At 31.4% G+C, this 26,569-nt stretch overlaps 1 protein-coding gene across 1 annotated transcript in view; it reads left to right on the top strand.

Moving 5' to 3' along the window:
- The window catches only part of LOC129230367 (anaphase-promoting complex subunit 1-like), a 112,484-nt gene extending 86,541 nt beyond the window's left edge, over positions 1-25,943 (top strand). Inside the window, 12 exon segments of the mRNA XM_054864764.1 lie at positions 945-1,090; positions 4,484-4,570; positions 5,052-5,169; positions 7,709-7,786; positions 9,608-9,675; positions 13,186-13,261; positions 14,259-14,321; positions 15,184-15,270; positions 15,971-16,066; positions 18,449-18,635; positions 20,520-20,657; positions 25,744-25,943. Coding sequence (XP_054720739.1) covers positions 945-1,090; positions 4,484-4,570; positions 5,052-5,169; positions 7,709-7,786; positions 9,608-9,675; positions 13,186-13,261; positions 14,259-14,321; positions 15,184-15,270; positions 15,971-16,066; positions 18,449-18,635; positions 20,520-20,657; positions 25,744-25,835 — 1,236 coding nt within the window. The 3' untranslated portion in view covers positions 25,836-25,943.
- Positions 25,944-26,569: the final 626 nt, after the last annotated feature.

The raw sequence follows: 26,569 nt of genomic DNA on the forward strand, positions 1-26,569 counted from the left end.
TACGAAAATAGGGCTTTAAAACGAAAATAGAGCTAGAAACAGTAAGACTCGAAGTGCGGTTGAACACTTACTCAGAAATTACGCAAAAAAAAAAAGAAAGAAAAAGAATGAAATCTGTTCCCAGACGTTTAAAAGGTGTTATGAATACTGTATAATATTCTAAAAATTAATAACTGAATAAAAAGTTAGATTATTCAATAATATATAGACATTTTATAAAGTGTACGAAGACTTTTGTGAGATAAAATTTCCGGCAATTTTTGGTTTTTGATTTTTAAAAAATTAAGTTTTAATATTTTTTAAAAACTTTTCATGTAGTTTTGTTAAAAATTGATCATAGATCTTATAATTTAATACCCATTCCGAAATATTAATTCTAACCAATGGATTGGGGACTATTTCGTTGAACGTCGTAGGTGTACGAAGACTTTTGGGAGCCACTGTATATGAAGGTTTATGCAAAAAAATATATGAAGGTCAGGTATTTTTTAATCGGAAATTGAATAAAAAATATAAGAAGGGGAAGTAAAATGTATGCAAAATTATGTTTATGGAGTAGTCACCTGGCTTCAATTCTTGCTTGCAAAAACTTTACCTTGTCAAAAACGAATTGAGGTTTTTATTGTTATTGTTTTCAGCATTCTAATAGTAGTACATCGGTCACAGCTTATATGAATCACATCTGTTCTAAACAGTTTTGATTCCATAAAGCGACTGATTCAATAAAGCGGCGAATTCAATAAAGCTGGATTTTATTTTGTTTTTTTGCAATTTGATTCAGTAAAGCTGCTGATTCAATTAACCAATTAACAATTTATTAATTCAATATTTTGCAATTAATCAGTTTATAAATATTAACTGATTTATAGCATCCACTATAGTACCATAATGAATAAAAACCTTGTGTTAAGTCCTTATTCCTAAGAGTTAACATACATTTATAGGTAATGGCTGGTACAGGAGATTTGGAAGTTATACGAATATGTCGCCATTTGAGGTCTAGAATTGGTCAAGCTTCAAGCTATGTGTTATATGGATCTCATATGGTAACACATATGGCCCTAGGACTGCTTTTCTTAGGAGGTGGAAGGTATAATTTTTTCTGTTACCTATTTCGATAAAAACATTGAATTTTAAGGTTTGGTTTTGTTAGGGAATTTATTTTAGCTACAAATGTTCATATTAAGTAAAAGTAAAATCCATAGAATGTGCAGAATTGTGAGAATATGAACAAAACAAACTTTAGAAGTTTTTATCCACAATTCATTTTGTAAAACTATTTTAGGCTATGTAGTACTCCGTATACAATTTTTATCACACGTAAGTTCATTCCAATTTCAACTTGAACTTTTAAATAACAGAGCCTTCTATGGGGGGAAATAGATTTCTAATCAGAAAGAATTAACGATGCAAAAAAAAACTTTAAAAACCATTTTAAATTATTTTAGCTTGAAATTTGTTTAAAACAATTAAAAATTCACATTCTAATTTCTTGAAAAATGCTTTTTTTTTAAATTTATTTTCCATTTATCATTTTAGTTCGTAGAAAAGTTTGTGCCTCTATATTTTGTAAATATATTTTTCTTCTTGTTATATATATTACAGCTAAAGTAAGAATAGCGGGTAAACCTAGCTTTAACCGGTTAAAGCGGGTATTAGCAACACTTTGCGGTTAAAGCACTAAGAGCTTCTAATGTTTCCCCCTTTAACTGGCTAAAACTGGGTATAACCAACCCGAGTCGGTTAAAGTCCGAAGTGTTCTCAATGCTTCCGCTTTTAGCCGGCTTATACTGGGTCTTACCGATTCGTGAGCAAATTCAGAACATTTTTGCGGCATAATTCGTTTGTAATGCATATGTGTATTTGCTTCTGCAGACAGAGTTAAAAAATGGAGATCAAAAGTATGTTCAAATCAAGTTTCTATGGGAAGTTCGAAAAGATTCTTTCTTCTAAGGAAGGTAATAATACTTCTTATGTGAACAATGTATAATATAATCAGTTTATTGAAGACGTGAAAGAATCTAAGCAATCTGCCAAAAGTACAACGATGCATTATCGTCGTTTGAAGCGCTTCGACATATATAATGTTGGTGGCATTGATAAACTAATAGCTCCTGTTTCTACAACGAACCCTGTAATTAAATATTACGTATGAAATGAAGATATGTTTGACATTCTTCATGAAATACATGTCTCCATCGAACATAGTGGAAGAAATAGAATGGTGAACGAAGCTCAAAAAAAAAAAAAAAATCACTCAGGAAGCTATAATGTTATATCTTCAGGCTGTGCAAGTCGTGCCAAATGAAGTTAAAATCTGGTAAAAAAGGTGTTGTGATCAAACCGATTTTATCAAATGAAATGAATAGTCATTGCCAAGTAGATTTGATTGACATGCAGACTAATCTTAATGGCAATTATAAATTTATTCTCGTATACCAAGATCATCTGACGAAGTTTGTGCAGCTTAGACCCTTGAACAGTAAAACTGCTGAAGAGGTCACTAAAGTGCTGTTGGACATTTTTTGCATATTCGGATTCCCGTCAGTTTTGCAGTCCGATAATGGGAGGGAGTTTTCCAAGAAAGTGGTTGAAAATTTAAAATCTCTGTGGACAGGATTAAAAGTAATACACGGGAACCACCTCACAGTCAAAGACAAGGTAGCGTGGAAAGAGCAAACCAGGATGTTCAAAATATCCTCATGACCTGGATGAAGGACGAAAATTGTGAAAAATGGTCTGAAGGACTTCGATTTGTTCAGCTAATAAAAAACAGAGCCTACCATGACGGCATAAAACGTTCACCATATAAAGCAATGTTCCGCTGTGATATGAAAGTTGGTTTGAAGTCATCTGGTCTCCCGAATGAAATAATTGATACTGTCCTTAGCAAAGAACATGAAAGAACAAGAACAAAGCCTCAAAGAAACTGAAAGTGAAGAAGAAATGGTATTCAGTGCTGAGTGTGAACTATGAGAAAACATAAATGGATTATGTGATTTATGCTCTGAAAAAGATAACATAATTAATAATAGAAACGAAGCGAAAGCAAATTTAGCAGAACAGGCTAAAAAAATGATATCTTTGTCCAATACTAAGTATCCACCTTGCAAAGTTGGTGATAACATAAGAGTTAAAATTCCTGACGTAGATAGAGGCAGGGGTGACTTTAGAAATATTATTTTAACAGTTCTTGAATGTAATGAGAACGGGTTGTATAAATTGGGTAATGAGAAAGGAACAATTCCTGAAATGTTTTCAAGAAATCAATTTACTGTAATGAATCCGAATTTGTAAACATTGGGGATGTTTCAGATGAGAACAAATCTTTATGACAACTTGCAAACCTACAATCAACTTCTGGTGGTCAAGGATTCAAAAAATGCCACTGTAAAACAAAATGTGGAACCAAAAAATGTCTTTGCAAAGCGGCAAATATTTTATGTAACTCTAAATGCCATTCAAGTTTATCTTGTAATAACAAATAGAAGTTAAAAATATCTCTGATTATTTTAATTTGTATTCGTATTAATAACTTAATGTCCTTATTCATCGATTACTTTTAACTTTTATTTTTATTGATAACTTGATTTACTTTTATTTGTGTACTACCTATACCTACATGTATAAAAAAAACTTAATATATAACTTAATGTCCTTATTTATTGATTACTTTTATTTTATATTTTATTGATAACTTAATATCTTTATTTACGATTTACTTTCATTTGTGTACTACCTATAACTATAAAAAAATTGCTTCATAAAAATTTAAAACCTAACTTCAGACTTTAACCGACTGGTGTTGGTTAGACCCAGTTTTACCCAGTTAAAGCGGGAAACATTAGGAGATCTTCGGGCTTTAGCCACAAGGCGTTGCTAATCCCCGCTTTAACCGGTTAAAGCTAGGTTTACCTGCTATTCTTACTTTATCCGTAACATATATAAAAACATTATCCCAATTTTTAATGGTGTGTGGGGGAGAGGGAGCTTTTTTTTTTTTTTTTTTTTTTTGCTTTTACTTATTATTTACTGAATAAGGGTGTTCACCAGCTTCTTTTGAATATTGAAGGGGTTCGCAAGGGGAAAAAGTTTCGGAACCGCTGGTATAGAGTAAAAGAAAATAGAGTGAAAAGGTTTAAACTTTGGTTATTATTATTTTAAAAGAAATTCTATTCTTTGAATACATTTAAATGTAAGGTCTTTTCATGGATTATCTTAGTTTCATTTACATAACAGAAACCCAAACTGGAATTGGATGATAATTTGTTCAAAAAGAGCATAGTATAGCATTCAACTTATAAGCATTAGAACAACTTTGTGCTACAATATTGGATACTTTTCTTTAGAGAGGAATTTTTGCTAAAACCATGTGTTAGCAAACTATGAAAATCTGACAAAAACATGGTTTGAAATAGTTTAGACTTTGAAATATATCTGTATGAAAATTTTCACTCTAATTTTTATTAATTTTATCTTCTAGGTATTCATTGAGCACATCTCCTCTTTCTATTGGTGCTCTTGTATGTGCCTTTTTTCCCAAGTTTCCTCAACACAGTAATGATAATAGGTATTTTATTTTCAATATTATTAAATCTTTGAATCTATAAGAGTTAGTAAATTTCAATTTACAGTGAGTGATGTTAAAATCAAAACCTATGTCAAAAGCATAAATAGCTATAGAAATTGCAGACCAACTTCGAAGTAAATGCAAAAATTCAGTGCATTTTTTTGCATTGAAAAAAGGAGTACTTAGTGACCCGGAGTATTTATCTACAATTTTAATTGTTATTTTTGCATCTAATAGCAGTAATTTTCAGTTTTAATATTTTATACAGATGTATCCTTTTTATTTAGTGAAGATTTTTTTTCATATTTAATAGTAATAATAAAATTTTTCAAGTACTCCGAGTTCATTTTTTCTATTCTTTTGAATCTCCATTTTCTTTTCTTGACAATCTAAGCATTTTATGACATTGACATTTATTTTAACGAACATCTAGTTTTTAAAAAATGATTTAATTGAAAAAAATTTTTTGGTTCTGTTACAGATATCATTTGCAAGCTTTCTATCATCTCTATGTGTTAGCCATCGAACCACGTGTGATTATACCACGGCTTCTAGGTGCAAACAAACCAGTTTATATCAACATCAAAGTTGTATTTAAGGTAATTTTTTTAAACCAAAATTTTTGCAAATTTTTCTAATAGCAAAAGATAAAGTAGTTTAATTATAATCAATTATTTTGCTGAGAACTTTTCATAAGGTTAAATTTCAAAGTTTAAAATCTTAGTAGAATACCATGATTTGTTTTACCATTTTTCTCTTCCAACTTTTTGTACACTTTGTTTTGAATAATTCCATGTTCTTCTGCTCCAACTTTTCCGATTTTATCTAAAGTTTTAAATAATGCTTGCATTTATTTTATGAAATTTTAACATGAATTCCAAAAAATAACATAAGCTTTTAAATTCTAAACAAGTGTACATTCTAGTAGGGTAGTATTAATCCTCCACAAAAAAGAACACCAATTTCAAAAATTCCTTGAATTTTTCCTTTGAATCCCACTGCATATATTTTTTTAAAGATTCAATATCATAGTAGAGTAATTAATTATAGTCGTAATGTGTGTAGCACTTGTAAAAATGTTAAACATGTTTTTTCTCCCTCTTCACAACAACTCCATTTTGAGCATTACATGTTAGAGGTTCGTATTAATAAACAATGCCCCTTAAGAGGGGGGGCTGCAAATTTTAAAAGAAAGTAACTTTAAAGAAACACACAAAAAATAAATTATAAATCTAGCTCAAGGAACAATATTAGAAATTCACAACCATAGAAGCTGATTTTGGCAAATAATTCCCCTAACAAGCATCAATGGAGATTATTTCATTTCAGTTTGTCAGCTCAAAAATGGAAAACAGTTTTTCTTAAGATGCAGTATCATGTGCAACACTGATTAAAGGATGGTACACACGGTAGTGTATATGAGCTTTGATGTATGAACCGAGAGTAATCTTCTATGTGTGTGAATGGAAGGAGGGGGGGAGGGGAGCCTGAACTGAACAGCATCATATCTAGAACTTACCTTCTGAAGAGGGGGGCTAGTCATAGCAGTTACTACATGTGTATAAACTATCATATTAAAATTGGTAAAATGCGTCGTAAAACCATGGGTTCTGAGGCAACTTGCTGCACCCCTGTTCCTGGACTATTTCAAGGAAAGAATCTTAAAAGCTTTCAACAAAAACTCTGCTCTGCACTGCACTTTTAAAACCTAACCCAACCCAGAGGCACAACAGTCGATGGGGTACAAGACCTACTGTGCCCATTTCAGTTTTCCCCACCAAGGGCTCAGGGGTACAAAAGCAGATGTTCCGGTTAGGTGGTCAGCCAAACACGAAACCCTCACTGGTTTAGTTCCCAAGCACACATAGTAGCATTTTTTTAAACCATTGGAAGGATGAACGACTGAGGTTCTGAACTTTACCTGCAGCATATTTTTTTTTTAATATAAATTTTTGTATTTGTTGTTTTGCTTTTTTTCCAATAAAAATCTTATTAATTCTTTAATTCCTATCATATAATTTCTTTAATTATACAGTGGAAGACTGTTATAATGCACACCTTGGGACCAGAGCTTTTGCGTTATACAAGTTTTTGCGTTATACAGATCATTTCACAAATTTTGAAACTAATGTTCAGAATATGTCTCTATATTAGCACTTCAGAATGAGTTTTATCTGCAATGAGTATTAAAGCACTAATATTACATTTAGTCATTCACAAATAAATATGTTTCACAATCAAAAGAAAGTGCATTATCCTGCACTTCTGTTAGCTTCATGGTCTGCATAACAGCTGCATTTTCAAGAGCCATCTGGTATTTTCTGTTTACTATGAGTACTCATTTTCAATTTAAAAGCTGTGAGTTAAGATGGAAAGATGAAAAACTGTCTCAAATTTAATTTCCCTGATAGTTTTTATGTTTGCAAAGCAAAACAGAGGGATTTCTTAAACTTTAAAACCTATTGTTTACTTCTGAAAAGTTGTGCGGTTTATAGAGAATTGCGTTATATAGGTATGCGTTATAATGGTCTTCTACTGTAGTTCATAGATTAATGAAATCGGACGCTTTTTTTTTCAAAAAGAAATGTATAATTTTAGTTTTAGAGTAGAAGACCGTTATAACGCCGACCTATATAACGCAATTCTCTATAAACCACACAACTTTTCAGGAGTAAACAATAGGTTTTGAAGTTTAAAAAATCCCTCTGTTTTGCCTTGCAGACATAAAAATTGTTAGGCGAATTAAATTTTAAAACAGTTTTTCATCTTTCCATCTTAATTCAAAGCTTTTAAATTTAGAATTAGTAATCATAATAAACAGAAAATACCAGATGGCTCTTGAAAATGCAGTTGTTATACAAACCGTGAAGCTAGCAGAAGTGCAGGATAATGCACTTTCTTCTGATTGTGAAACATGTTTATTTGTGAACAACTAATTGTAATATTGGTGCTTTAATACTCATTGCAGATAAAACTCATTCTGAAGTGCTAATATATGGATATATTCTGAATGTTAGTTTCAAAATTTGTGAAATGACCTATATAACGCTAAATCCTGTATAACGCAAAAGCTCTGGTCCCAAGGTGTGCGTTATAACAGTCTTCTACTGTATTAAACATTAAATTTTTTATTTTCAGGATACACCAGACTACAAAGATGCTGAATACACTGTAAAAGCACCATGTTTATTACCAGAATTGAAATTTCTGAAAAAAGTAATTTTTTACATTTTAAGCTTTTGGAAACCTTCTTTGTATTCTGTTTGAAAAATCTTTTTGCAATTAATTTTGCAGCTCTTGTTAAATACCTCTATAAATCTTGATTGCCATGGGAAGGTAAACATCAGTATCTACTAAAATAGTTAACAAAAATGCGAAAAAAAAAAAAGAAATGAAAAATTGTAGATAGGTGGTATCAGAAAGTTCCCGCACTAGGTCTGTTATTATTTTTTTTTTTACCTGGGTTAATCTTGGCTGTTATCTCCTTTGAACTAAGCTCCATTTGGAGTTAATACAACAGTCCCAGCATTTTTTTCAAATGACTGAAAAGTCAAAAAACATTTTTCCAAGAAAGCTGTTGAGAATTTCCCATGTTTTTTTTTTTTTTTTTTTTTTTTTTTGTACTCTTCAACACTGACAAAACAGTGACCTTTCATATGCATTTTCATTATGGGGAAAAGAGAAAGGTCACAAAAGGCTAAATCTGGCGAATAGACAAGATGTGGAATGATAGCCATATCATTTTTGTGAAAAAAAAACTTGTTTTCATGGGAACATGAACTGGAGCACTGATGTGATGCATTAACCAGTTTTGGTCTTTCCACAAAACTGACCTTAACAGGCCTTTTATCCAGTGGCGCAGCCAGAAAAAAAAAATTCTGGCAAGGGTTTTCAAGATCGAAAATTCATTTCATCAGGAAGAATTGCTTGTATGTTTAAAAATCGGAAAGAGTAATTTAATTGCTTCCTGCTCAGTAAGCTATTTTTAAAACCTATCTCTTGGGAAAAATTAAATACTGTTTTTTTCCTTTATTTGTGGGGAAAAAAAAGGAATGTGTAAGAGTTCTGGAAAGGGTTTAAAACTTAAATTCTTTCCGGTGGCTGAGCCACTGCCTTTTTCAACGAGAATTTTCCCTCAAACGCCTCAAAATGTCATGTCGGATTTCATGAATGAGGCGTCGAATTTTTTCAATAATTTCATCTATTTTGCTTGAGGAAGGCTGTCCTGAACAATGATTATCTTCAATTGAAGTTCTGCCAGCCTTGAAATGAGTGTACCACTCAAAAACCTGTGTTCTGCTCAGTGAATGTTTTTCATAAGCTTCTTAAAGCATTGCAAAAGTTTCTGTTGGTGATTTCTTAAGTTTAAAACATTTTGGTGCAACACAGTTGCTCGAATTTGTCAGCCATCACAAAAATCATTATGTAATTATAACACACAACAATAAAGCACAACTTGTAGACATTACCTAACCACTCAGAACAACAAAACTCAGTCCAAAGCTTCAGCGGCTGTTGTGGCTGAAGCTACGGGCCCGCCAGCTTGTACAGTCGGGCCCGAAAACAAAAAAGGCAAACAATCCGTGAACTTTCTGACACCACCTCGTATCGTTGTTTACCTGAACAAGGCAGTTTAGTTTTAGTAAATTCCACACATGACTTAATAGTATACAATTATAATTATGGAGATTAATATCATTTTTCATGTTGTTTTTTCTTTCAAGAGAAACTAGAATGGTATTAACAAATAAGAATTACAGAATTTATCACTCTCAATTTTATACTTTCACTTTGTAGTTGAAAATAATCATATATAAAATACATAAAATTAATACCGTGACTGTATTTATTTCTCATTTAAAATGCCACCCATATCCTAGACTAAACATTCCATTCTTGATTTGATTGCAGATGTATTTTTGTCGCTTATTTTAAAATCTCCATACTCTTCATTTAAAAATAGATTTTAATCTTGGTTTTATGTTTAATTTTTAGCACTGATTTTTAAAAAAAAAAAATTTATCATTGATTTTAAAGGTGATTGTTGAAGATTCAAGATATTGGCCTATAGTGTTTGATTGCAATGAAAATTGGGAAACTCTCCGGTACCTATACTTTTCTATCAGTATTTATTTCTGTTTCAGTGACCTCTGATGTACACAACCCTCTTTTGTATATTTTGTTTTATTCATGAGATGATTTTCAGTCATTCTGATCAAAGTTATTCCGGGAATAATATTAATAGTGATTCACTTATGCATCATACTAATGACACCTCTTACAAATTGCTTTCTACAAAAATGTATTGGGCTACCAATTAAAAAATTTTGAAGCAGAAAAGTTCACAATGTCTCTGAAAGTGAAGTAAGTAAGAATGACTCATGATTAGCGGACTATATCGTCTACATAGTGACTGATATGAGACATTTTTTTGTTACTGAATGTAAAAATAAGGGTTATGAGTCATTGAAAATGAACCTATTGCTTTGACTGATACAAATGCATTTGAAGCACTTTAATCACTGTCTGATTTTTTCCACTTTAACTCAGTAGCTAAATGTTTTTTTCCATTTCAAATTTTGAAAACAGTTAAAAAATTCTTGATTGAAACAAGAGCGAACTCTTAAATTGTTTATTATTTTGAGAGAAAATAAAACAAAATTTGTGGTTGTGTTATACATATAGAGGGTGTTTTGTTTTAACCTGAAAGACCTCTATTTTCGAAACGGTTAGTCTTAGGTGCATACTTCCATTTGCAAAAATGTTCAAAATCAGATGCAGAGTTACGATATTGAAATTTTGATGCAAAAATAAAAATGAGTCAAAAAATACAAAATTTAACTTTTTATACTGGCCCAAGGTCCCCTAACTGATGTTTTTAGGGAAATAATCTTCATTGAAAGATATTATTAATACAAAATATTTGACATTTGTGCGACCAAAATTCAAGGAGATATACTAGTTTAAAGTTTTAAGGGACTATCTAGAACATGAGACTAGAACTTCTTGCTCTTTCAGAAGAATGACAGGTTGTCAAAGTAAAAGAACAAAGTTTTTATATTTTTCATTGCTATTCAAAAATAAATGCAAATGTTATGCCATGATACACAAAAACACACTACAAAACCTCAGTCAATTTAAAAAACCATACTCCATGCACACATATAATTTTGAACCCCTGTTAACTGCTATATTTTCCCCAAAAGGTGTTATTGACGACTAGTGTAAAGAGGTGTAAGTCACAAAACGCTGTGTTTCATATCTCGGTAAATATTGGTCATATTACTGTCAAACTTTTTGTGTTGGCATTATTTTTCAATGGAGATTATTTCCCAGAATATAAGTTAGGGGACCTTGGGCCCACATAAAAAGTTAAATTTTATGTTTTTTGACTCATTTTTATTCTTGCTTCAAACTTTCAATACCTTAACTCTTCATCTGGTTTTGAACGTTTTTGCAATTGGAAGTATGCATCTAGGACTAACGGTTGCGAAACTAGAGGTTTTGCAGGTTAAAACGGAACACCCTGTATGTGTATATTAATTCCAATGACAAGGCAAGAAGGTTACATAGAGCAATAAAACAAACAGAAAACTGGAGTCATTACTCAAATAGCACTTATAATTGCCTTTAAGTAAAGCAGACCCCATCAAATTCTGGGGAACACTTCCAAGAATGAGCCACCAAAAATAGACTAAGACTGCTTAAAACAACCCCCCTAAAAACTTAGCAGATACATATATTTTTGTCTGAAAATGCTCTTTAAAAATGATTATAGGTGCTTTCTTTTGGAACTGAAATATTGCTATTTTACACTAAATCAGGGTGAATCAGTGTTTTCTTTTGAAACTAATGTGAGGTGACATTGCCCCCCCCCCCTCTCCCCACCACCACCATATGTGGTCAATCCAAGAAGTGAAACAAGAATTTAACACTGAGACTGATTGGAATAACTTAATCTAATTATTAAATGAAAATATAAATAATTTTGTTCACAAAATGTAACATTATGAGACACAACTTCTTTCTTTATTTTTTTGGACTCATTATTATTAGAAAACTATCTTTGCACAGTCTACCTTGAAAATGAATTTATGTCTAGTGACGCGTTTTCAACAACCAAGCTTAAACAAACAAAAAAAAAATAATAATAATTTGAATTTTGACATTTTGAAATCAAATTATGCTTTTCGCAACCACGAGTGTGTGTATGTAGGCGTGCGTATTTGTGTGTGGGGGGTATGTGTGTTTGTGTGTAGGAGGTATGTGTATGTGTGTGTAGGCTTATGTGTTTGTGTCTGTGTGCAGGCATGAATGTGTGGGTAGTTGTGTGTATGTGTGTATGTTTTTGTGTAAGTGTAGGTGTCTGTATGTATGCGTGTGTGTATGTGTTTGTGTGTGTGTGTAGTTGTGTATGTATGCGCGTGTGTGTAGGACATGGATGCAACCTGGAGACTGCTTTTGCTATAGGAGCAGCGTCGTGAGGAGCCGGTTGACGGTGATGGTGCGGAGGGTGGCAGTGGGAAAATGAAATGGTAGCATGCCAAAAACAATGAAATGAAAGCAATAAGCAATCGTGATTGCTCAAAAAAAAGTCTGAAATTCCCTGACAAATCGTGAAAAAATAACCTAAAAGGCAAATTTTCAAATAACCCGATTACAGGAAAAGCCTTAAAACAAAAGCAAGAATTTTATTTGTTCACATTCTAGAAAAAAATGGCGACAGATCTTTCTTCTCAATTATTTTATTCACACTCTGGAGTTGTATAGTCAACATACAAATCCAGTATACATATATATTCTCTATTTAATTTATATAGATTTGAAATCAAACAACTAAATACAAATTGTTTTGAAGTAAACTAGTCTCAACGTGAGGTTAGCATGTATAGCTAGTTACTTTCATACTGTGGACAAAGGGCAACTTTGGTGCCTTACTTGATATTCTGATTTCAAGTATGCCTGAAGCTGAAAATCCAAATTTACAGGGGTTTTTTTTAAAAATGAGAATTGTACTAAAAACCTCCAAAAAAAAAAAGATAGAAAAAGGCAGTATTGTCAAAGCTGCTTACAATGTGACCACAAAATTTAGTAAATATAATTGATTTCAGTTTTACTATATTTTTCCTATATTTATGCCTCTCCTGAAATTATTCTATGCCTCCACAGGGATACACTCCCTAGGTTGAGAACTCCTGCTATAAATGATGCTATATACAGGAAGATGTTCAGTATGAGATGCGTTTAATGAAGGCTTAATTGAAATGCAGTTAATTTCATTCTCAAAAGGTTTATTTTAAAGCAATGAATATGAATGTAATATGTATTAAGTAACTTTATTTTATTGAAAACTGAATTTTGAGTAAAAGTGTCCAACAAATTTTTTAATTTATTTTGGGAAAGTCTCAGAAATATCTTTTGTAAGGCATTGAGTTTTTCCTTCTCAAAATCCCTTAATTTTTTAGAAAGAATTATTAATGTGCCAAAATGTCAAAGAGAAACATTTTACTAAAGCTATCTCTGGCATTGAATTTTGGGTACTGTCAATTTTTTATATGTTTGTTTAATGATACATATAGATTACTGTATGTTTTTACTTTCTTCTTTTTAAAAAGTAATTTGCTTGAAAATGGTGGTACTTTACATGTCATGCAGAATGCTGGTTGTTTACCATACAGTGAAGATCCACAGGTAATAATAGAAATACAATTTATTTTTGTATAAATTAAAGTTGTAATTTTAAAGTAATTAATTAGAGCACTGTTTGGTATTTTTGGAAAGTGATTATAGTACAATTTGAGTACTAATAATGATCTGAGTTTTTAAATATCATACATGGAGTTCAATACTGCCATTTGTGCAAAGCATTCCAGTTTCAGATCCTATTCTTGAGCCTAATGTAGCTTCATAAACAGTTAACATAGTATTTAATGTTGTGGATTAGAAAAAAAAAACATCCATTGAAATATTAATGAGAATTTACTTGTAAGTACAAAATTTGTAAGGAACTAAAAAGAGTAAAATAATTAACCCTGTGGCATTTTAATGAAAACAGGATTCGAACTTAATGGTCTAAAAACTTATCTGCATATATTAGTTTCTAAAAGCTTTGTCTCCTTTATAAGGCATGTTATAACTGAACTCTTTGCCATTAGTTTGAGGAATTTTAGCAAATATTATCCCTTAAGATACATTATTGAATCCAATATGACCCAAAATACCCAGTCCCGGAAAAAAAAAAGAAATGCTCCTATAGTTTTCAGTGTATTTAAAACCTGCTTGATTTTCAGAATAATTTTGTTGCTACTTACCTTGCTAATGTTCTACACACATCTTTGAAATTTAAATTAACTTCATCTTTGACTAGTCCAAACATATTCGCTAGATTTTGAAATTCTGCCGTAATTAGTGGTATTTGGTTTTTGTGTTCTGCTAGTGTACTCTGGTGTACTTTTCATGAACAAGATGTTTCAAGGTTTATTGATTACTTTTATTTTTGTTATCTACGCTGATGAATAAATTCTTCCCTCTTTTTCTTTAAAATGTGTGTTACTGACCAGAAAAAATATTAAGCTTAAACTTGTTCTCTCAGAATATTTGTTTTAAAAATTATTGTTGTTGTTTTCTATTTACCACCTAACTTAATTTATACTGCAGTATTTTACTCTAAAAGATCATTTTGCCATAGGGATTTCGTAGTTTACTTGCACAAACCTGCATTTGGAATGCTGTTCATGCTTGGAATATTAAGGTAAGTGCTAATATTTCAAAATTACTTTGCCAGTTATTGTATATATTTTTAAAAACACAAGACATTTTTTAAAATTATATTTTTTAGTGTAATTATTATTGATTTTCTCTCTTGAAATGTGTTTTACTTTCTTTTAGCTCATAAAATTAACAAAGAAGAACTAAAATCGAATCAGGCTCTGATTTTTATTATTTTTTATTTTAATCCTTTTGCTAAGCATTAAAATAAAAAGAAAATTAAAAGAAATAATTGAATGTTTGTTTGTTTATAATGGGGCTGCATATCGTTTTCTATCCATTTGCAGACTTCTCCATTCTTTCGTGTAGCATCCTTTTCTGTGGACGTTTAAATTGGCACAAGAAATTGGACACCCAGTTTACCCATCAGATGGCGACACTTGGACCCTCTGTGACATGAAACTGCACTAGGCATTAAATTTTGCTGAGAGTATTCAAAGTCAAACAAATTATCAAGGGATCTTTTACATGCCACATAATCATACAACCTGGATGCTGTCCATTTTGAGTGTTTTGAAAATCCACCAAATAGAGCCAGGCTCGAAAATGTGGCTTTGGGCATAGAGGCAAAAATGTTGTATGTTATGTTAACCAAGTGGTACCATTCCTCAGTTCTTAGGGCACTTGAAAATATTTAAGAATAATACTCATTGATTCTTGTTTATAGTCTACTAAAATTTTGGGATAAATATTACCATGACCTGATGAATTGGGGCATTTTTGGATAATCTGATCAGAGTTTGATTTTAACTTGATATTACTGTGACATTTGTGTGGAATTTAAAATTTAGTATTTTATATAGTTTTATTGCCATTTCATTTACCAGGGTTTCTTTCTTGTTTAGAATGCTCAACTATCTACTTTTTCTTCTGATCCAGTGGCTCTCAACTTTGCTTCCTGCTTTCTAGGCTCCACATCTAATAGCGAAAAAGTGAGAATTATGCTTTATTATTCATGTATTTTTGTGTTCATAGTTTTTTTTAATATTTTTTTTCTTTTCTAAATGTTAATTTAAATATACATTAATGAAAAAGCTACAAGCAAAGCTTTAAATAAATAATGAATTGATAAATTTGTAATATTGCCATTTTTAATAATAGAAAGACTGAAACTGGTAATATATCAGGCATAGAGCCAGGGATGGGGGGGGGGGGGAGTCATAAGCTTTTATTTGAAATAAAGCTAATAGTTTCGTTTCATTAAGAAATTGTTTTCTAAACATATTTAGACAGCAAAAAGCTAATTTATAGTTGATTCGGTAAAAGTTTTAATGTCAGTCTCTCATCATATTTTCTCTCAACTCAAATAATATTTCTTTCATTACTTTCCAATGTGTTCATAAATGCATAGTGACATTCAATTTGTTAAGTTTTATAAACAAAATAAATATTTCTCTGTAGAAAACTTTGCTTACATTGCAAGGTATTTAAATTCCAAGATTTTATTTAGTAATTTGGTTAATCATTAAAAAAATAAGTACTAATGTTTTCGACTATTAAATATATTGGGGTAAAAGTTTCAATTTATAATTTTGTATCTTATATCTTTTGTACATTTTTATCTATGGACTAAAGTAATTTTTGGCTGAAATATATTACTTTGTCTTAAATTTTTGTATTCATAAAATCTAGGAAAAAGAGTGGCAACAAAAAATTTGCGGATATTTATTTGAATGTGCTTCATTGGAAAAAATGGAAGCTTTGCCTATTTGTGTTTCTATGATTCAGGTAGGATTTTTATGATACTCCAGTTTAATTATCAGATGATTACTTTGTATTAGCATTAGAATGTATTTGTTAACATAAGCTTTAAAGTTTTTTTCAATTTTAAAAGTTCAAATTGAACTTTTAAAATTATTTATTGCAGATATACTGATGATTTTTAATAGGCTATCAATTGAGATCACAACACTTGAGTTTAAAATTGTTAGAGCATTTAATGAGTAATCTAACTTCTATGTGACAGTGTGAAATTTAATTTAAAAAAAAAAAAAAACTTTTCTACAGGAATTAAGCAGTAAGCTCCCGCCCCTAAGCCAGAAGCATGTAACATGCTTACATGCTTAGTACACATGTAACATGCTTAGGGGCAGTAACTTATAGTTAAACACTCAAGCTTTGCTTTCAATTCACGAGTTGAAGTGCACCTGCTGCGGAAACTCACTGGTGAGATAAATTTATTTTATCTACCAATTTGTTGGCGATCTCAGCTTTAATGAAATGACATCAGCCTCCGGCTCAGTTATTCACTAATCCAGACCTAAAGAGTTCTAATAAGAACAAACCGCTGTCTCTGTGTGTGATAACCGGGCTGTGTGGTATATTGCATGTGTTTTCTACAGGGAATTCGAATTTGATTTTAATGCATACAAAGTGTCTACAGGCACAAAAATCTCACAAAGGCAAGAACTTGACAATCAGTTTGAATATCACAAAAAATACAAATACGGCAATGCTTTAGTGTATGGCATCAAAATGCAAAAATAAATTAGTATCAAAACTCCCCTCTCCAGGGTTTTCTTTTTAAAAATGATAGTATTAAAACAATAAGGTGTCTAGGTGAGAGACATCCCTTTTTATTTATTATTATTTTTTTTGTTCTATTATTGTTACAGTAGGAGGAAAATCATGATGGTTTGGGCAGGCCCGCGCCAGGCCTGATCAGCTTTGTCGTGTAAATGTTTTTTCAGTGCCTTTATGCAGTGGCGTTCGGCGAAAATATTGTTAACAGCAAGATTGACGTTTCGTAGGCCAATATGACACAGAAAAAATACGTTTGCATTTAATTTATTTTTAAAAAGTGTGTAAAAATGTGTATTTAATTTTGAATTACAGTGTACGTTTTCACTTCATATCTCATACTTGTTTTGAGTTCATTAGCTCCTCTGATATGCTAATGCGTTTTGGAGGAAGAAAATATTTTAAATATCAAAGTTAACGCTGCTCTAAATATCTCTCTAATCTCTCATTGATGAATAACTAATCAAACTTTTATGCTTGTTAAAATATGACCACGGGGTACTAAATTGAAGTATAGGGGCCATCCACCTTAAAATCTGAAACTGAAAACCCTTCCGGTAAAATCAATAATTCTAAAATACAGAAGGCGTTGAATATGTTATCTAAAATAAATACATTATCCAAAGCTCTTTTTCTGAGACTAAATAGTTTTAAAAAAAGGAGGGGGAGAGTAATCGTGTAATTATGGTCAAGTCGTTACTTTTTGGAACTAAAAAGTTAGCCAAAATTGTTGTTTACTATATACAAATATTATGCACAAGTAAAATATATGCAAATGTGCTTACAGTATTTTTTATGTATGATGACATGAAATAGTAAAATTACCACGAGTAATAATTAAAAATCACAAAAGATATATTTCACTAATTATAGTACAACATATTCACCTCAAGATCCAAAATGGGGAATAGAAAATTTCTTGTGCCTCATATGTTCAGCCTCGTATACTATAGACCCGAAACAGAATTTATGGCTTTACATTAAGAAGAAAAATGCATTAATAGCAGCTAAAATGCATAGATTACAGTGTAAAAGATTGCGCTTTTCAATAGCATGTTTAAACACACAACAAGGCAATAATTTTTCCTTTTAGATAGGCAGGGAGAGGATTGCCTGTTTCAATGAGCAGTGTAATTTCATTGCCACCATCAGATATAATCAGGGCCTGATGAACTCATAGTCTGGCGGGTCCATGGACCTGAGCACCACAATTTTAGGTGCACCAAAATGGGGTAAATTTCTTTATTTCTTCCCTTTTTTGAAAACTTCCACACGAAAAATGTGCAGATTTTCTTGTGAGAGGGGCACCAAATTTTGCCAGGGCCTGGGCATTACTTTGGGCTAAGGGGGTTCTTGATATAATGAAAAGATCATTTTATTTTTTTGAGTTGAAGAAATTCCCCCCATTCGGAACATTTTTGATTGGTAGAGCTAGGCGCCTTTTTTGACGTTGGTGCCCTTGTGCACCGCACGACCTCGCACATAGGGACAGAGCGGCCCTGGATTTGAGTTTCTGTGTTTATATCTTAAAATGCAGTCATAGAAAGATTTTTTTCTTCTAGTTGCTAAAAATGTGTCTGTTAACTTTAGATTATCAAGCAAACTGATTTGAAAAGCAGAACATATGAACTATGGCAAATTAAAATGGTATCAGCATATGAAAAGTGGATTAAACGGTATTCAGCTGAATATAACGATTCTTTGACTCTTCTGAGACATGAATTCAGCACTCCCATTCTTTTTGAGATACAGAAAACTGCTGAAAAGGCCTGCAAAGGTTTGTTACATTTAAGGTTTCTTTTATTATGCATTTTAATAAAACTTACATGCTTACACATGTCTGATTTCATTAAAAATTTTTCATTAGCCTTTTGAGACCAAGACAGTTACAATATTTACATCAGAATTATTTTGGAGTTAGAAAGTTGGTTGAACTGTTCTTGGCCCTTGAAGCTGACAATTTCTCGGGAGTGTGTACTTTGCAAATTGTTGTGAAATGCTTGGTTTTAAGAGTTGACTAATAGCAGGGCTGTAACTGGGAAAACTAAAAAAGTGACTAAAGTTACTACTTTGACGCAAAGGCTACTATGACAATTATTTTAGCTCAAAAAAACTTTTAGCAATCAATTGTAAAAAATGGCGACCATTTTAGTGAAAAAGCTGCTAAACTTCTCTATGTGACATTGAAAATGCAGCACCAAGAAGGGGTAGCCCAAAAATGATCAAACTCAGTAAACAGAGAGAGACAGCTATGGACAAGGAGTGATCTTTATTGCGAAATTATATTCATAACACAGAGCAAGAATAGTGTCGGCTAAGTAAGTAGTAGAACCACCAACTGGACTTATAAGAACAAAATTAACATTATTCTTGTTTAAATGTTGTTTAGGGGGGAAAAAGAATGAACCAGCTATTGGAAAAATAAGGATAACTTGAAAACTATTAATTTAAATTGTGTAAAAGTTAGGAGCATTATAGTTCATTTGAAAACATAAGATTTTCTTTACAATAATACGGGTGCTTTTTTTAATAATTAATAAAAGAATTTCCTTGTTACACATTAATATTAAAATGCAAAAAAATTCTATTGAGTCAAATTGTGAAATAAATATAAATAAATTAGCAGTACCCGCACAGCAATGCCCAAGCTAAGAAGTTAAAGGATGTCCGTTAAACAAAAAAAAAACAAAAACAAAATCCACGCCCCCTTCTGATGTTGAATGATCATATTTCTTCAACTAAAATGCATACACACCTTTTCAAAAACCTATTAAAGTCTCTCTGAAATTTAAAACTATTCGCCCAAACACATAAAAAGAGTAACAATACCTTTAAAACTCAAAATAATCCTTCAACTACATTAGTTCAGCGCTTAACGTGCCGAGCAACCACGCTACCATAACCCTGCCCTTTAGCGAGTAAAGTGTTTTTTTCCCCCTGCAATTTAAAGTGTTTTGCCAAATAAACTATAATAAAAACCTTATAAAGAACAATCACGATTGAATAATACAACAAATCAAATTATTTACTTAGATATGTAACTATCTTCAACTATAAGAACAAAAACAAACGTTGAGGAAATAAGGAAAACAAAACCCAATAGAAAAATCCTACAAAAACCAATTATGTACCTGAACGTCGAAAAAAAAGCGCATTCAAAAATCTATTCGCTGATCACAACAGTGTAGCATGGGTATGATTCCTCGCATCTATCTACACTGTTGGCCAGCGCCCTCTCAAAGAGTTAACTTACCACACCATCTGTTAGGAATTCGTAGAACTAAACAATTAATTTAACATTTAATTTGAAATAACAAGTATTTTGGTCAATCTGGTTTAACAAAATAGCCTATAGCCTTTCTCAATAAATGGACTATTAAACACAAAAAAAAAAAATCAATTTGAACCAATAGTTTCTGAGATTAGTGCGTTCAAACAAACTCTACTGCTTTATATTATTAGTATAGATATCAATATTTTAATTATTTATTAAAGTTTATGAATAAATATACTTCTTAATAACGTATATCTATGTTTCATTCAATTCTTTGGCTTTTGTGTTATTAATATGTTTCGAGTATTTAAATTAAATGAAGTTTTTGGTGCAACTTTTTCTATCTGATTATTTTTTGGCTGATTCTTTTATTATTTCTACTTTTAGGTTTCAAAGATCATTTGTTTCATTACATTTCAACAAATTGGAAATCTGAAATTTGGGAATATCCTCCTGACATTGCTGCTTTTCTTTTACTTTATGATATAGACGGGATTGAAAATTGGACACTGCAGTGCAATTCAAGTATGTGTTCTGTTCATCATACAAACTAAAACTAAAGTCTAACTAAAGTTGCTATTCATGGATCAAACTATAACATATAAAAGAAATCATTCTAAGAACTTGCTATAAGAAATACACAACTTTTTTTTTTTTTTAAATATAAGAAATTAAATGAGGAAGACTTGAATTTTCATTTGGATTCAAATAAAATCAGAGAAAATTATACTTGATAATGATATTACTTGTAAAAGACAATAGAATGTTGAAAGCTGCAAATTTGTAAAAAAAGGAGTTATGATGAAACCTCCATAACAAGGAACCCCATTTTCAAGACAAAAGCAGTGATCTTTTCGATGAAAAGACATCCGAAAAAATGTCTGCAGCTTCCTGCAAATTTGTACATTTTAATGTTGTACCTATCCATTGGTTAGAATTAATATTTTGGAATATGTATTCAATTGTAAGATCTATGATCAATTTTCAACAAAACTACATGAATTTTTTTTTTAAATATCAAAACTTAATTTTTTTTAATTAAAAACCAAAGAAGTGCCGGAAATTTATCTCACAAAAGTCTTTGTACACTTTAAAAAATGTCTACATATTATTGAATAATCTAACTTATTAAGTTATTATTTTGTAGAATATCATGCAGTATCAACAACACCTTTTAAAGTCTAGGAATATATTTCATTCTTTTTTTTTTTTCTTTTTTTTTTTTTTTTTTTTTTTTTTTTTTTTTGCGTAATTTCCGAGTAAGTGTTCAACCACACTTCAAGTCTTACTATTTCTAGCTCTATTTTAAAGCCGTATTTTCATAATCTAGCCTACTAATATCTCTAAATATTTTACATTAAGTTCAAATCTGGAGGTTGAAGGGATAATTTCTAAACTTTAGGACAATTTTTGAGGCACTAGACTAGAGATGTAAAATTTTCGGAAGTTTTGAAGTGGTAGAAAAAAACCGGTTTTTTACCGGTTTTTCGGGAAAAATTGGAAAATTTGGGTTTCTTAATAGCTCTGTGTTTCTTGTAACATATAAAGGGTTAAGCATTAAAAAATATATGCTATCCACATATCTTTTTCTGCTTGACAGAAATACACATAAAGGTAAGATTAATTAGACGAAAAAAACCTTTTTGTTTTACAACTGAGTAGAGGGCTTTCATGGTCAAACCCAGAAATAAGTCTAGTCGTCACTCAACCAATAATATTGGGTAATGTGTGTCTAATCATAACAATTACATTTTCTATTTTAGATTGGCTTTGAAACTTCCTGCCATCTGCCTTTGAAAATTTCAACTTTCAAACATGATTGATATTTTTTTTTGGGGGGGGGAAGGAAAATAATACATGTTACTGTCTGAAAATGAAAACTATTGAGTTTTGATTTTTTCCAATCCACTCTAAGTCCAAATCAAAACTAAATTGTTTTTTCTTACCAAAAAATTAAACTGGAGTTTAAGTTTATTCATACGGTTGTGCCTTGCACAATAGTAAAAGAGTTCATACCAGTCCTTTTGAACAAATTTGAGTTATTATAATCAAGTTGTTCTCTGTTTCGTATTTTACTTAATAAATAAAATATTTTAGGGTCATTTCATCAAAAACTATTGTTTTGAAAAATTCTTTAAAAAAAAGACATCTGAATCAAATATATGGAAGAGCCACACTTTAAAATACAATATCTCAGCTTAAGTCCAACCTCAAAGTCCCCTTTTTTGCTTAGCACGGTAGTATACAGGGTGCGGTAAAAAAATATTGGACAAAAATTGTATCATCAAATGGAAGAAAGGTAATTTCATTTTAATGAGTACCTAATTTATTTTTGTTTCTCACTTTATTAGGGAATAATTTACAATATATTACCTAGTTTATGTATTGTTTTTCGGTATTCTTAAAATTTTAAGCAAAATACCTGCTATTTTAAGTTGTTTAACCGAGTGGAACGACAGTTCGTTTGCTTGTTGTGCCTCGACAAACAGTATTTGAAAAGGCATGCCGTTTCAAGTGGCTTGGAAATGATAGTCGATGTCCGTAAAGTGTACAAAAACGAACAGTGAACATTTCAGTTAATCGTCAGGTCATCCAAAAGTGAGTGTAATGAAATCCTCGGGTTTCCACAAGAGCAGTTGTTTGTGGGAATTTGTGACCGATAAGTGCGACTAAGGGAAAAAACAGCTCAAACAGAAGTTTTGCAAGTTCCAAAAATTCAGGCATTCATATGACTCTAAAGATGCCAGAAACGTTTGAGACGGGCCCGCAAGTCCACGCTGGAAGAGATACCTTTCACTGATTTACCGTTCAACCGGTTCATATCCCCAGAACCATAGGATTTGGTCTGTAGACACCATAGGCTCCCAAATAGTGGGAAGTGGGGGCTCAAGCCAAGCCCCCCCCCCTTTGGAAATGAGAACTTCCTCTTCATTTAATACTTTTTTCTTTGTAAAAATGTAAAAACATTTTTTCTCCAGCCATTAATGAATTAGTTATCAAAAATGTTAAATTTTATTAGATCTAATCTGTACTAAACTCGGTTTCAATGGAGAAAATATCCTACTAAACCATGGAGAAAATATCAGAGCAGCCGCCCCCCCCTTAAAATTTTGCATATGGGCGCCCTTGGTAGACACTCCAAGCTCCTTAGAAAGTGTTAGATATCGCCAAAATCCGAAATCAAGCTTGGTCTGAGATGGAATCAGGACAAGCGACAAAAAATCTCTAGGTTTTTGTGGATGAGGGCCGTAAAATGAATCAAAAAGTGAACCAGAAAAACATTTTAGAAGTTATTGTACTTCTGTGGGCCTAAGAGCACTTCAGCATTGTAGACTGGACATTTTCCTTTAACCCCACACCGATTCATTTGGCCAAAAAGACAAGAGTGGTGCAAAGCGCATTGTTTTTGACAAGGTATCATCTTTTGAGTGGACGCTCTACTGGCTCGACCTCAATCCCATTTATTACACTGTATGGCCTATTTTAGAGTCAAAGGTCTACCCTAAACTACACATAAAATTGAACTCTAAACCATTTGCTTTATAGGAAATAGGATTGATAAAAGGACTTGCTGCCCTTGAATGAAAATTTCAATAAGCAGTTGCATTTCTGTACTACTGCAAAAGGCTGCTAGTTTGAAACCAATTAAATTTAATGATTGCTAAAGGTCTTCTCATATTATTATTTTTTGTGTTTTGTTAGTTTATTTATTTTAAATAAAGTTTCTTAGAAAATTGCTTACCCGAGTTTTTTTGCCGCACCCTGTTGTACATTTGGTTCGCAGACAGCAGAAACATAGTTTTGTGATTAAAGTTATGCTTGTTTGTTTTATGAAGAAGGAAAATAAATTCCTCACTAAGGTTATTTGTAAAAAGTATTATTAAACATTTTTTGATCTATATGCAAATTATATTGTCATACAAAAACTTGCATTAATGTTAGACAATATTTTAACATAAAACGGGAGGGGGGAGGAAATTGCGTCAGAATTTAAGCGGAAGTCAGAATTTAAATTTCCAATCAGTTTTTGTTGAAAATTTCAATTAAAACCCTGAAATTTGAAATTTATTTATTTATTTTTTTTTTTTTTCAATTTTTCCGAAGTGGAAATTTATTCCTTCAAAAAAAACGGTTTTTTTTCCGTTTTTTCTGGGAATTTTCCGGTTTTTTTCCGATCGTTTTCATCTTTACACTAGACGCAAACGTTGAAACCTGTGTGCTTCTTCTCGCGTTATCTTGATAACAAACAAAGTTGTTTCCAATTACCAAATTTTTGGCTAAGAATTTAGAATTGGTTTTTAAAATATTTAAATGAACCGCATGATTCATTATTTCATCAAAAACTTTTAAACTACCAGGTCCTGATGATGATATGCACCCTCACACAAGAACACCTTCACTGTCCTTATTAAGTGGTCCAACTAAGTTCTTAAGATTAAGTTCCTAATTTTTTCTTCTATTTACAATAATGCAACAATTTAACCAAAAATGTTAAATTCATTTTTATCTGTAAGTAAGATGTAATTCCAAAAACCAAAACGTTTTGAGCTTATTTATCATTGATTTTGCGACGAAAAGCATAAGCTTTCTGTTTTTCGCACAGCCAAGAAAATTTCTGCTGGAAGAGGTCCCATTTAATCCAGCTAATCAGAGAACTTGGCAAACAATTTTAGGTGAAAATTAAACATAAAAATTTTCATTTAACTCTGCAGAAACTTTTACAGCACTCAAATGTGTATTTTGCATAAATGTTTTAACTCTAAATCTCCGATCACGCTTTGTCAACTTTACCAGTTGACTTTTTCTTACCCTGTTTTCGTTGTGATTCCTTTCTTTAAAGCATTTTACTATAGAGTGGAATAAATTAACTAATTTAGAGACAGTTCAAACCAATTTACCGCTATTCTGAGGAAAAAATTAAAATTTCGAATAGTGTTTGTTGTTTTTTACGCTTACTTGCAATTTTGCCATGTTGTATGATTATGTGACATGCAAAAGATCCCTTGGATATTCATTTGGCTTAGAATTCCCTTAGCAGAATTAAAATTCCTAGTGTAAATTTTGCATCAAAAGAGAGCTCAAGTGCCTCCATCTGGTGGAAAGTGGGCGTCCAAATTATCCATGCCATTGACATCTGCGCCTTAATGGTGGCACATGAAAGACTGTATTTCGTATCAGGGATCGCTACTAGGTCTACTAAAGGCTAAATAGTCTAAAAGTGCAGCCCCTATAAGACAAGGAAAAAAATATATATTTCACTTTACAATACAGTAAATAAATAATGAAAAAAAAAAGAAAATAAAGACCATCATGAAGATCTCAAAAAAAATTTTTATAGTACCCTTTTGCTCAGTTCCATATGTTTTTTTTTTTTTTTTTTGCTTTTGAATGACAATAAGGCATTTTGAATGTTTTCCTCAATGGATAATTTCCTCAATATGTCTCAAAAAACTATTAGTTTCTCCAAACTCCAAAAACTGTTCTAGTTTCAGCAAAACATACTTGAGCTGCTTTGCCTTAGTAATGGTTTTTAAATTGTTTTTTTACTGCTATTAACATTTTTTTCCCCTCTATCAACTGTATTGTATTAACATACTACTTTTTGTTTCAGGTGATATAAACTTTCCGTATCTGTTCAGTGAACTTGGAAGATCAATGTCTGTATCGTCTGTTAGATCTATAATGTCAATACTAATGTCATAAGATGGACTTTAAACTGCATATGTATTTAAGAATTATTTTAATTGTTTAAATATGTGTATTTTTAAGCAATAACTTATTTTTGTTAGTGTTTTAGTAATTAAAAGTTGTTTCAAGTATTTGCTATGCTGTCACTTTTTTTTTACGCAAAAGAGATAAGCGGAAGTTAATAATTACTAGCTGTGTAGAACGGCTTTGCATGGTCTACCTCGAAAATAAATGTTATATCAAATGACGCCTGTTCAACATGAAGCTTAAACAAAAAAAAAAAAAACAGTAAAATTTTGCGACAGATTGTGGAAAAATAACCCAAAACGAAACATTTTAAATCCCTCAATTACAGGAAAAGCCTCAACACAGAATTTTATTTGTTCATTTTCGAGAGAAAAAAATGGTAACAAAACTGTTTTCTCAATGATTATTTTCACGTTACAAGTTTTAATAAAAGCACTGTTACGGAAAGTTGAGATGAAGCACTGAATAATAATTTGAATGGAGGAAATCTCAAAAAATAGGGATTTTATGTCGAAATCTAAGCTTCACAATTAATAGTTTTTGATTGATATCTTCGCTAATTTTTATCGGAGGATTATGTTAAATAACCAAACATGAAGACAGGAAAATTACGAATCCATCGATACCTGGTTCGATGGTCAGTTTACTGGCGTTCAGGAGAAGTAACTCGGGGTAGAGTAACCATATGGGTACAGGTAGTTATCAAAATAATGGAAACACTT

This window comes from Uloborus diversus, chromosome 9 (assembly GCF_026930045.1).
Source record: "Uloborus diversus isolate 005 chromosome 9, Udiv.v.3.1, whole genome shotgun sequence".
NCBI classification, from domain to species: domain Eukaryota; kingdom Metazoa; phylum Arthropoda; class Arachnida; order Araneae; family Uloboridae; genus Uloborus; species Uloborus diversus.